Source organism: Tenrec ecaudatus, chromosome 11 (genome assembly GCF_050624435.1).
Source record: "Tenrec ecaudatus isolate mTenEca1 chromosome 11, mTenEca1.hap1, whole genome shotgun sequence".
In the NCBI taxonomy this organism is placed as follows: Eukaryota; Metazoa; Chordata; class Mammalia; order Afrosoricida; family Tenrecidae; genus Tenrec; species Tenrec ecaudatus.
Window position 1 is genome coordinate 11948371 of NC_134540.1, and position 12910 is coordinate 11961280.

At 38.2% G+C, this 12910-nt stretch overlaps 1 protein-coding gene across 12 annotated transcripts in view; it reads left to right on the forward strand.

Moving 5' to 3' along the window:
- The window catches only part of ZMYM5 (zinc finger MYM-type containing 5), a 28012-nt gene extending 16451 nt beyond the window's left edge, over positions 1-11561 (forward strand). For 10 of the 12 annotated variants that reach the window (XM_075562854.1, XM_075562863.1, XM_075562860.1 and 7 more), the window contains 5 exons: positions 2740-3019; positions 3510-3675; positions 4503-4715; positions 5341-5814; positions 9595-11561. In XM_075562854.1, coding sequence (XP_075418969.1) covers positions 2740-3019; positions 3510-3675; positions 4503-4715; positions 5341-5814; positions 9595-10311 — 1850 coding nt within the window. In that variant the 3' untranslated portion in view covers positions 10312-11561. Of the gene's footprint in view, positions 1-2739; positions 3020-3509; positions 3676-4502; positions 4716-5340; positions 5822-9594 lie in introns of all 12 variants that reach the window. The other 2 variants (XM_075562865.1, XM_075562864.1) reach the window with 2 other exon arrangements.
- The last annotated feature ends 1349 nt before the right edge of the window (positions 11562-12910 follow it).

Sequence of the window (12910 nt, forward strand, 5' to 3'; positions counted from 1 at the left end):
TCTACCTTACTAATCTGGTTCGACCAGAGAACACACATTGGTACAGATAAGAGCTCTAGACACATGGAATTCAGGACAGATAAAGCCCTCAGAAACAGTAGTGGGAGTAACGATATCATGAGGGGAAGGGGTGGGCGAGGGGGAAGAAAGGGGGAACCCATTGCAAGGTTGGATATATAGGTCCCCCCCTCCCAGCAGGCAAATAGCAGAAGTGTGGGTGAAGAGACAAGGGACAGTGTAAGGTAAATAATAATATAATTGATCAAGAATTCATTGGTGGGGGGGTAGAGAAGCATATACCAAGGACTCAAGTAGAAAATGTTTTGGAAATGATGATAGCAACGTATGTACAAATATGCTTGATACAATTGATATATGCAATGTTATAATAGCTCTAAGAGCCCTCAAATGATTATTTTAATCGTTTTATTAGGGGCTCATACAACTCTTATTATAATCCATACATACAATTGTGTAAAGCACATTTGTACATTCATTGTCCTCATCATTCCCAAAACATCTGCTCTCCACCCAAGCTTTTTTTTTTTTTTTTTGTAGTTAGTTCAAGGATTGTTTGTTGGCCTTACGAATGTTTTCCAGTCCAGTCTGTTGGGGCACTATGCCCTGGCCCCAAAGTCTACCTTCAGCGTTCCCTGGGGACCTCGCCACTCCATTCCCTTGCTGTTTTGTTGCACCCCCTTAGTGTTTTGCCTCGGTGTGGTGGGATTAGATCAGGTGCAATTCCCACACTGTGTCTTCAGTGTTGTCCCCTGTAGGGCTATGGGTCAGTGAGGGGCGTCATGTCTCATAACCTGATAACCAACAACATGTCTCCTAGTGGGGATGGCCATGTAGTCCTCTCTGGATTGGCTACTCTAATTGGGGTAATCATCCAAGACCTGGTGGGCCAGGATGTGCTCCACTCTCTCCTCCTCCCCCTTCATCTGCTCCCCTGTGCTCCAATCAGATATGTCCCTCTTCCGGAGCTGCAGTTTCAATGCCATCGTTTGAAATAAATTCTTGGGGGAAGGGGTAGGTGTCCGTTTAGTAGTTTGGATTGGGGTCAGCTCCCTGTTCTTTAGGGTTTTTTTTTTAATGCACATACTCAGGTCTATCTTCAGCCATTCTGATTTGGAATCTCCATTTAAACAAGATTCCCAGGTGTTCTTTTGTGCCTGTTAAAGCTTGAGAAGCAGTGTGTCTATACAAAATCATCTACCATTTTGACATTGAAAATATTATATGGGGGGGGGGGGAGTAAAGGGGAACCAATCACAATGATCAATGTATGGCCCCCTCCCAAGGGGACGGATGACAGAAAAGTGGGTGAAGGGAGACAGTGGTCGATGTAAGACATGAAAAAAAAATGTAAAAATTGTCAAGGGCTCATGGAGAAGGTGAGAAAAATAATGAACTGATATCAAGGGCTCAAGTTGAAAGAAACTGTTGAAAAGGATGATGGCAACATATGTACAGATATGCTTGATAAAATGGATATGTGTATGGATTGTGATAAGAGCTGTAAGAGCCCCTGATAAAAGTTTTTTAATTTATATATAATGGAGCAGTCACTATTACAAAATTAGCTGAATTTTTCCTGTGTAACCTACCACATGTATTAATTAATGCCTGTGAAGTAATTTGGAGGGTTGGGCATAGTTGTAGAAAGATGTCCTAAAATGATGTTGGACAGTTAATGGTGATAGTTGAACAAAATGATGGACATACTGAATGTTACTGTACTATATATGAAGATTATTAAAATGTCTAATGCTTTTATTACTTACTATATACCACCCAACCCCCAAAATGATGTTATCTCTTGTGTGGGAGCATGATGAGTGGATGTTTACTTAGCAAGCATTAAGATCCTACAAGACTTGGTAAAATGGCATGTGGTAGAGGTCCCAGAAAGACCAAGAGACGGAAAAACATATAAAAGAATATTTATAATTTACTTTTATAGAATCAGGTCAGATACATGAGTGAGTGTTCATAACCTCCTCCCTGGGGGCTGACAACAGGGAAGTGAGTGAAGGGAGACATTGGGCAGTGTAAGATAGGGCAAAATAATAATCTATAAATTATCAAGGGTTCCTGACAGAGGGGGAAGCGGGGAGGAAGGAGGGAAAAAAGGAGCAGATACCAAGGGCTTAAGTAGAAAGCAAATGTTTTGAGAATGATGAGAGCAACAAATGTGCTTGACATACAATAGATGCATGTATGGATTGTGATGAGTTGCATGAGCCCCTAATAAAATGATTTAAAAATAAAATAAAAAACAATACCCAGTAAAAAAAAATTTGTTTATAATTTGGAGGGAGAATGAACACTGAAGAAATAAGATACATATATTACAATACTTATGAGTTATGGATAGCCAGTCTTTACATACATAAGAAAACCCAGATTATAGATAAGAAAACAAAGATACAAAGTTTACTGTACTTTACACAATCTGGTGAAGTACGATTTGACCTGGGGACTCTGGCTTAAGTGTGAATGACAGCTTACAAGTTGGGACCTCTACTACACTGTGCAGTAGAGTGTCAGGCACTTGGACCCAAAATTGGTATCCCCCTAGGATTGTCAACAGGGATTCATATCCTTGCAGCTTTTCTGATGCGCCCTGATTAGTCTCTCTAAACACGTGCAAGTGTGCAAAATGAAAGTTAGAATATTTTTCTGATGTGAATTTGGATTTATGCCATGACCTTTTCTTGTGTGTTTACTTTTAAGATTCTTGGATCTCCCAGTCAGCATCATTTCCCCGGAACCAGAAACAACCAGGGGTGGATTCGTTATCACCAGTGGCCTTACTTCCTAAACAGCTTTTCCAGCCTTCTCTCCAACAGCAGCTTACTAAACCAGCTAAAATCACCTGTGCTAACTGCAGAAAACCTTTGCAGAAGGGACAGACAGCTTATCAACGGAAAGGATCAGCTCACCTCTTTTGTTGCACTACCTGCCTTTCTTCCTTCTCTCGTAAGCGTGCTCCAAAGAAACGCTTGTGCAAAAAGTAAGATAGAGCTTCCCACTTCGCTCCATGTAGTTGAATGTTGCATGCATTAATGTTCTGAATGTAAATAGAGAATTGGTAAAATTGTTGGTCTGGCTATCTTCAAGTTTACTGAGCTTGAGTATCCTAGATTGTGCCAAAAGCTGTGGAGTCACAAGGACTGTACTTAATTCCTTGCAGGAAAATAGAGTAAATATGAGAATAAACTGACCCATTCAAAACACTGCTTTTTGTCTTGCCCTGACCTTCAGCCCCACCTCCTACCATGTGGTCCTACCATTTGGCAGCTATTTGGTCCCACAAAATACTCTCTACCTTTCCGCATTGTTTCCCTAGTACTTAGGAAGACTGAGCCGTCAAGACAAAAAGTCAACCTTACAGTATCCAGAAATAGAGTCGATTCATACTAAGTCATGAAAAATTGGTCATTTATTAAACTTCTGTGCCTATGGAATGTTTGCATGTTGTGCTTGTGTCCCTTCCGTTTTAGAGATGCACCTACAGAAAAGGCCACCGTTGGTGGTCAAGGTGATCCAAGGACATCTTCCCACGGCTTGCATAGTACGCTTTCGTTCTCTCCCTGTGAAGACACACAGAGTCTTAGAAAAAGAGTGCTGAATAAATCAAGATGCACAATCTGTAATAAACTAACAGAGGTCTGTATTTTAAGCCTTACTTAGGTTATCATTGAGGCTAACCGGGATAATGTTAGTCTTAAATGTCATGTATGCTCTGCCAAGTATATGCACTTATCCTAAATACATGTTTAGGAAGTTTAAGGGAACAATAAGGATATGTTAAAACATTTAAAAACAACTATCCTGTTTGTATAGTATAGAAAGTTTTCATTTGTTTCTATGGTGTCAGGTGTACTCATGATTTTATTCATAGTAATACTAAATAAAAATGTAGTTTCAATACAGAGATTGAGAGTATGGTGAACAAGTAGAGTATATATTGATAATTCCACATTTACTTAGGTCATATGTTAATCTTTTCAGTTGCTGAAACAGCAAACATTCATACCCCTCTTTTCCTAGTTCTTACTACTAAGTTTGGTTCTGGCTACCAAAACCCTTGCTGTCTAGTCAGTTCTTACTTGCTTACTTAAGGACAGACTAGAGCTGCTCTATAGGGTTTCTGAGACTGTAAATCTTTATGGCCAATCGTTCTCCTTCAGAGTACCTAATGGGTTTGAACCACCAGCCTTGCAGTTAACCCAACATTTCATTCACTGCACCAGCCATGCAAATCGAGGGCACCCACTTACTTCACTTACCATAGAGCTGTGCAAAAATGAGGCCCACCTTTCTTATTTATGCACAGACATCCTGAGATGGACATGATAGCTTCTCCTAGCCCCTCTAGGGACTGGGGCAAAAATACTTCAGGTCTCTCTGGATATCTCTTACTGCGAAATGATTAGGTATTTTTTACTGTTGAAGAAAATACTGTATTGAATAAATTCTGTTCTTTCTTTTAGATTCGCCATGAAGTTGGCATTAATAATGTAACTCATAAACTTTGCAGTAACCATTGCTTCAACAAGTACAGACTGGCCAATGGTCTGACGATGAACTGCTGCGAGCAGTGTGCCGAGTACCTGCCCCGTCAAAGTGCTGGAATCAAGGTCCTGGGCCTTGAAGGCCAACAGAAAAGATTTTGCTGCCAAAACTGTGTTAGCGAATATAAACAGGTAATTCTTCTTAATAAGCTTTCAATTGTAGATGATAGTTCCAGCTATTTGGCTTTTATTAACCAGATTTATCTCAGAATCTTGTTTAGTTTTATCTTTGTCACTTTTTTCCATTGAGCTGCCCCAAACTTAAGTGAACATTAAAATACAGTCATGCGCCGCATAACGTCCAGGCAACGTCCGCCTGCATACACGTCCGTGACCCCATAAGGTTACTATGCAGTTGAGAAATCCCAATCAGAGAATAGGATGTAGCGGATGTAAATGGACGTAGCAGATGTAACTGGACGTAGCTAACGTAACAGCTTCCTGCATGCAACATGTGTGTCATATTATGTCTCATGTACAAAGTGATTGCAGTACCAGGTATAGAACGGTACAGTACATATGTAACTTGTAATACATAAGCCTTGGTAGTGGTAATAAATGCCTATGTTACTGGCTTGTATATGCACTGTACTTTCTATCATTAGTGTGGGCTTTCCCTACTTACAAACCGTTCACCATATTACATTGTATGCTTCGACTCTTAGGCAGAAGCATCCAGCCTTGTGTATTGCGTGTCTCTTGAGTGTTGTAGTGTTATCTCTCTGTTTAATTTTCTTTCGAAAATATTACCATGAAGTGCATCGTGGCTCGCAAACACAGCAAAGCCAGTGCTAGTGGTAGCAGCAGCAAGAGGCAAAGGAGAAGCATTGATCTGGAAGTGAAGCAGAAAGTTATTGAACTGCATGAAGGTGGAAAATCAGTGAATGCTGTTGCTCGCGATTTAGGCATGTCTCACTCAACAATCACAACGATCCTCAAAAACAAAGAAAAGATCCTCCGAGCTGTGAAAGGCTCGGCTCCACTGAAAGCTACAAGGCTAACGAAAATGCGAGAGGGACCTATCTCAGATATGGAGACGTTGCTGATGGCGTGGATCGAGGACCAAACACTACAACGAATCCCTCTCAGCACATCGGCCATCACTGCTAAGGCACGAAGCTTGTTCGAGATGCTTAAAGAAAAAGCAGGACCAGACTACAATATCGAGTTTAGTGCTAGCTCTGGGTGGTTCATGCGCTTCAAACAACGTTTTTCGCTGCATAATGTGAAAGTGAGTGGTGAGTCTGCATATAGTAGTGTACATTTTACAATGTTTTTATTGTATGCGGTGTTATGTACAGTACTAGCCTACTTAGTGCTTGTTGCCTTGCCAAATAATACATTACCTGAAACACACGACTGTAGGTATGCAGTAAGTTTCTCAGTTACTTAGTCAGTACAGTATCTCATATAACTTTACTAAGTATATGACAGGGTGTTTGCACAACGTCCAAATCACATAGTGTCCTGTTTCACAAAACATAACATGGATGTTAAGTGACGCATGACTGTATATTGGTTATTATAAATTAGCTTATTTAAAATGTTGTTACAGAACTTACTACAGAGTAATTTTTCTTTCAGATTCTCTTGAGATTTAGATGGAATCAGGTTTTTTAGGAATTACATTAAGTTATCTTGGGTTTGAATATCTTACTGTTGTAGGATAAAATTCTTATGAAGCAATATTTTCCCCCAAACATTTAGTCAGGCATAATTTGCATAAATATAATGCCCAAGTGTTAATGGAAATTGTGTGAGTTCATAAGTAACCACTACCTCCACTCCCCCAGAAAATACAGACCTAAACAGAAAGAAAATGTTTTGAAACTGATGAAGGCAACATATGTACAAATGTGCCTGATACAATTGATGTACAGATTGTTATAAAAGCTGGAAGAGCCCCCAATAAAATGATTTATTGATAATAATAAAAACCTAGAATGTTTTTAATACCCCATTACATTTCTTCATGAAATTTTCCTGTTGCTCCTGAATTTGTCCCTGTAATTTTACTGGAAACCACATTCTGATATCTGTCACCCCAAAATTCTTGAACTAGATGCAAATAGAACTTACATGTGTGTTTATTTTTTCAATTTATAAAAGTATTTGTATTCTGTCTGGCTTCTCTTATTTAGCATGTGTTCTGTTTAAGTTTTCTTTTTAGCATGTATTTTTCAGATTCATTCATTCCATGTAGTTCATTTCTTGTATTGCTTAGTGGTTATTCTACTGTAGGGGCATACCGTCTGTAGTTGCGTATTTAGACTGTGGCTGCTTTTTACTGGGAGCGGCAGCTGTTAATGTTTGTGTATGTACTATACCTAAGTCTTTTTTATTTCTCAAGAGTTCACTTACTGGGTCATAGGGTAGGGTCTAAGTTAACTTTATAAGAAACTGCCCAGCTCCAGAATAAGCCATTTTTCACTTCCACCAGAAACAGCTGAGTGGTTGTGGCTGCTCCACATTCTCGCCAACATTGGGTGGTGTCGGCCCTCTGACTTCGGCCCACTCTCGTGCCTTGGACCCCGTTCCGTGGCAGGGAGGAAAGGTATAAAATGGCTTTCTTGCTGTGGTGGTTTTAACTTCCATCTCTTACATAACTTAGACCTTCTCATGATTTTATATTATTTTGTGATATGTTCATTCAAGTCTTTTAGCTCGTTTTTTATTGTGTTGGCTCTTTATTATTGAGTTGTCTTTTTATTAATGAGTTTTAGGCCTTCTCTACATATTCTGGATACATGTCTTTTTTGGAAGAATTTTCTCCCGATTTATGATTTATCTTCTTAAGTGTTTGAATAAGTCTACACTTATCATTTTTTTAATTCTGATTGTATTCTATCTAAGAAATCTACTTATCTAGGTTATGCAGCTATTTTCCTATATTTTCTTGTACTTTTTTTTTTTAGTTTCAGCTTTTATTTGATCTATTTTGAGTGATATGAGGTATAGGTTAAAAGATTATTGCTACTTCATTTCCAGGTTGACTATAAAAACCAAACCCTCTGCCATCAAGTCAGCTCCTAGAGAGCTATAGTAATTAAGGCAACGTCACAGTATGTAAGGGTAGATACGTGAGTGGACTAGGATAGCCAGTCCAAATGGAATCAAACATACATAACCAATTCCAGAATTCAGTGCTAAGGTAATTTGATGGGGAAATCGAGGTATTTTTAACATAATGCTGGGCTAATTTTTTATTTGCATGGAAATAAATGAGTCTGAACTCCATCTCATTCTATACACAAAATTGATTCCAGATGTATCCTAAATGTAAAAGCAAAGAACATTCTTAACCCGCATTTCAAAGACTTCTGGGCAGGGAAGGAGAGTGACTTGACTTCTTAGACAATGAAATTTTGCCAAGGACACTGAGTTCATAAACAAATATAACGCTTATTAGAAATAAGGCCTACACAAAAGTGGTATGGTTATACTTCTGTAACCAGGTGTATTTACCATGGTAATATACCAATGGTATATTTGTAGACTTCTATAAAAATGAGAAGTAAAAATAAGGAAATATGGACAGAGGATAGGCAATAGCCAATATATTCAGAATTAAAAAAAAAAAACTAATGATCCCTACCATGATCTCCCAAGAATTAAGTCTATTAATTCTGCCATGCATATTTCAGTGATGAAAAAACAACTCATAAACAGTTGTCAAATATAAGGAAGATGTTTCTATGTAGTTTAAAAGTGCAGGGCTTTTCTCCAGCATGGCATTGGTTGAAGCTGCCAATAGTATGCCTTAAAATATCCCGGAAAACCTCATATAGTGTTGAAGACTATGCTGCTGGATCTCAGTATTAATTTTCATAAAATTGCTTTCTATTGGGACCTAAATCTCAAAGGAGAAAGCATGACTTGGGTTGTCTATTCACTGTGACTCTAAGTTCTAGTGGTGATTTAATATAATTCAACTAGTGTTTGTAGAAAAACTTGAAACTGACTGCTTAGCCTTTTTTCTGTAGACAGAAAAAATAAGAAAATAGTATACATGATCAAATGTTGATTTGCCTTTATTGTCTTTTATTTATCATATTATTATTATCTTTTTAATTGAGCTTTTTGTTCTGCCAGAGAAACTCATATTTCTCTCCCTAGTTTCAGACCAAGGGCTACAATTATACAGGGAAAACTAATGTCCATTCGCATAGTCCACACATACCTCTAGCTATGGCTAAAAATAGTATTCAAACATTTATGTACATGTTTTTGTATGGGCACTTTTTTTGGTGGTGTTCTGGGCATGTATGTCAGGGAGTGGAATTACTAGGGATCATATGGTTAACTTGAGAAACAGCTGTTTTCCACAGCAGCTGCACCATCTTCCCTCCCCACCAGCACAATCGGGCTTCCAGTACGTTCTTCTAGGTTCAGTCATGGCTGAGGAAGTGAAAACGGAACAGATCTGATTTTTTCTTTAATTCTTTTTAATTTCAATGAGCTGGAATGGGAAAATTATAAGCTCCAGCCCTGGTAGAAACTTAGTTTCCCTCTTAGGAGACAAAGGCAGTTTAAGAATTGGATAGTAACCGTATCTTTTATTCCCACTCTCCCAGTGGAGTTGAGCACTGATGGCCAAGGACTCTACTCTCCATAGTCCTGGCAGGAATCCAGTCGGCCACATGAAGCTCAGGAAGGGCTCACACCTCTTTTGAATGTCCCCTTCTTGGGCACCAGCCCACATAGATTCCCCTTTGCTTACATTCTGGCTCATTGGAATTTGTAAAGTCTAAGTCGGTTTGGGTTTCACTTTTTGAGACATGACTGAGTGGTTCAAACTGGTTCAAAACCCTGTTAATTTCACCACATCTTTGTCAACACTTGCTTATGTATCTTTTTGGTCATTCTAGTGAGGAGAGTACTCTGTCATTTGGGGTTTTGTTTGCATTTCTCGGATGACTGATAATATTGAGCATCTTTTAATATGGCTATCGGATATTTGAATCCTAACACTTATAGGATGAAGTAGTAATTTGTCCTATTTTTCTCCTAGATGATAGAAATAAAATCCAAAAAAGTATCAACACCAGAAAACAGAAAAAGAAATGCTGTTAGAGAACCAAAAGAAAGAATACTATGTGGATCATTGAATACACTTTTGGCAAAGATGGATGGAACACCAAGAGAAAAGGAAAGGAGAGCAGAGCTACAGGCTTCAGGAGGTTGTGACACGGGCACATCACTAATCAGTGAGGGTGGGAGTTCACCGTCTTCTTCTACGTCAGCCGTAGACGATAAATTTCAAGAGCAAATGGAAGAGAAAAGATCAGAAGATTCAGCTGTACCAGTTGTGCTTTCTGCAGATCCAGGTACATGGCCCCGGATTTTGAATATTAAACAGTGGGATGCACTTGTTGAAAATGATCCTCCTCAAGTGAGAAATTTCAACTTCCCGAAAGACAATACAGGAAGGAAGTTTTCAGAAACTTATTATACACGAATTCTGCCAAATGGTGAGAAAACCACTAGATCCTGGTTACTTTATTCTACCTCAAAAGATGCCGTGTTTTGTCTCTATTGCAGACTCTTTGGGGAAGGGAAAAATCAACTGAAGAATGAGAATGGGTGTAGGGACTGGCAGCACTTATCACATATTCTTAGTAAGCATGAAGAAAGTGAAATGCACATCAATAATAGTGTTAAATATTCAAAATTAAAATCGGATCTAAAAAGAAATAAAAGTGGAAGCTGTGGGACAGAAATTGTGTAAAGATGAGAAAATTGTGATGTGCTTCTGTTGAGCACCTATGATACCTGATTTGACATGGTATTTGACATGGCAGTGTCTGATTTGGTTTTCGACATGACTTTGTCTTGCATTTACTTTAAAAGCAAACAAACAAAAAAACTCTGTATCTAAGTCAATACAATATTGTACTGTGAGGCTGTTAAACAGACTTTCATAGTTCATTAGCAATAAGTATAATAGCAAATAGATAGTAAAGAATGTTTCAAATTATAGGCTTAATTGGACTTAATGCAGATTTCAGTAAAATCATTTTTTTTTAATCAATTCACACCTTGAAAATTACCATTTGAGGACTGGCGATTGACAGGTTAGGCTGATTTTCTGCTGTGGAAACTCTAGAGGAGAGGCCAGAAAGGCTTGATTTATCATTATACCAATGTGAAGAAGGATTCTCTTTGTTATTCGAATGTTGAAAACTCAGAAACCATTTAGGAACACAATGGGATGTTAAAAGCGTAGCTTTTTGCTGTTAAACCAAATACTTCTGATTTCTTTTTTTATTATTATTTGAGCAAAACGTTTCTTACATTAAGTTGGTTAACTGGCATTTTATTGGTATATAATTTTTAATTTAATTTGTAAAATGTTTTAGCTTTTATTGTGTGAAAACTATAAAATAAAAGTATATATTTTTAACAAATATAAGAAATGTTGAAATAAAAATATATTAAATTAAATTTTTCATCTTCTAGATTATTTTTTCTTTGAAATTTGAGAAACATTCATGAGAATTAAGGATCCAATTTTTTTTTTTAATCTGGTCAGCTTTTCTAATCTCTGATACCGGTCTTAACATAAATTGAATTCTTCTATATATATGCTTGGGCTTATTTAACCCTTTCCTATGAAACAAGCTAGTATATGAACATTGACCAGAACAGTACAAGATTTTTTTCTTGGGTAGGGCTGGCTGAGAACTAGGAGTACTTGCAAATTCTGTCGGTGATGCTAGTTTGTTACTACGTACAAGTATTTTCAGAACACCCAAAAATAACAATTTTGGGCTCCCCCTTCCCCCCCACTATTTTGTGTTTGTCGACTGTATTGCTAAGTCTATCAAGCTTGGATAAGAAAAGTTTTGTTATGTTTCAAAAGATCCAGTTTATCTTCATGGACTTAAGAGTATATTTTAGGTTATAGAATACTAGTTGGTGAAGTTCCTATGTACATTTTAATGGACATATTTCATTAAACCTTGCCCTTCAATTGAATGGCAGCTTTGTCTGTAATTCTTGTAGGCTCTGGCTGTCCAAGCAGAATATTGAAACCGACCACTGGCTGCTAAAGATAATTGAATTTATCCAGTCAGAAAGCAAATTATGTTTTGTATACTGGTGCAGAAAGTAATGTGATCTTTTGTTCTTGGTCTTCAAAAGCTCTGAGGACAGAAGCAGTCATCTGGGGCTGGATAATCAGCAACAGGAGGCATATTGTACTTTATCCTGGCCCCTTAGTAAGGACAGCAAGAGCTTTGAAAGACGTGGGTTCAGAGCCAGGAGCTGGAGAGGGTTAGCATCTGCTCACTGGAGATTCCCACCTCACCTTTGGAATAAGGAAGCTTTAGTGGGATCCCTCACACTTTCCTCGTGTGTCAGTATTTGTATCCTTTAGGGTGAGTCAAAAATTATTCCCACTGAGTATTTCAACTGTATGTATAGCTTTATCCCAAACCAAAGGGGCTCGGACTCGTCTGCCGTTAGCAGTCAGCAGCAGACAAGTCTCAGTAATACACTTCCTTAGTATCCTTAGGGTGTTTAAAAAAAACACCCCAAAATTGGCTTCTTAACGATCTGCTGAACTGATTAAATGGGGAATCCAAGGGAGGGTCATTATATTTATATATATACCAATAGTTTTATTGAGATAAAATCCACATGATAAAAAAGTAAACATACATACATACATAAATAATCCAAATACTTGGGTGTGCCCCCCCCCAAAATGGATTTTTTCTTTTTTTCAAAACCTTATCACCTTCAAAGTACGCTCCATTACACTTAATACATTTGATAAATCTTCGATGCTTGGGAACAATTTTCAAGCATCTGTTTGGATGGCTGACAGTACCTCTTTCATTTTGTTTTTTCCCCCCACCTTTTCTACATCTTCAAATTGTGCTTTATTGTTCCTCTTCATAGAAACAAAGAGAAGCCACACAGAGCAAGTTTAGTTGAGTCAGGTGCGGGCAAGAGAGGTGTGCTGTTGCTTGGGGGTGACAGAACTAATCCTGCCTCAAATCAGGCCTTTGTCGCACACTGTTAAGCAATCTTCAGAACCTCCAGATTAAAAGTCTGACCTGGTGGAACAAACTCCAAATGCACTGAGTCAACATTTTCATTCATTTGGACATCCAGAATGTATGAGGTTTGCCATCAATCAACATTACACCTTTTTTAAAATAAGAAAGCCACTCGTACACTTGTAGCTTTCCCATAGCACTGTCCTGGGAAACTGTTCAACATCACATCTCTCTGTGGCACTTTTCAAAGCAGGAAACAATTTCTTTCTTTTTTTTTACATTTTTTTAGGGGCTCATACAAAGCTCATCCGCACATTCCCT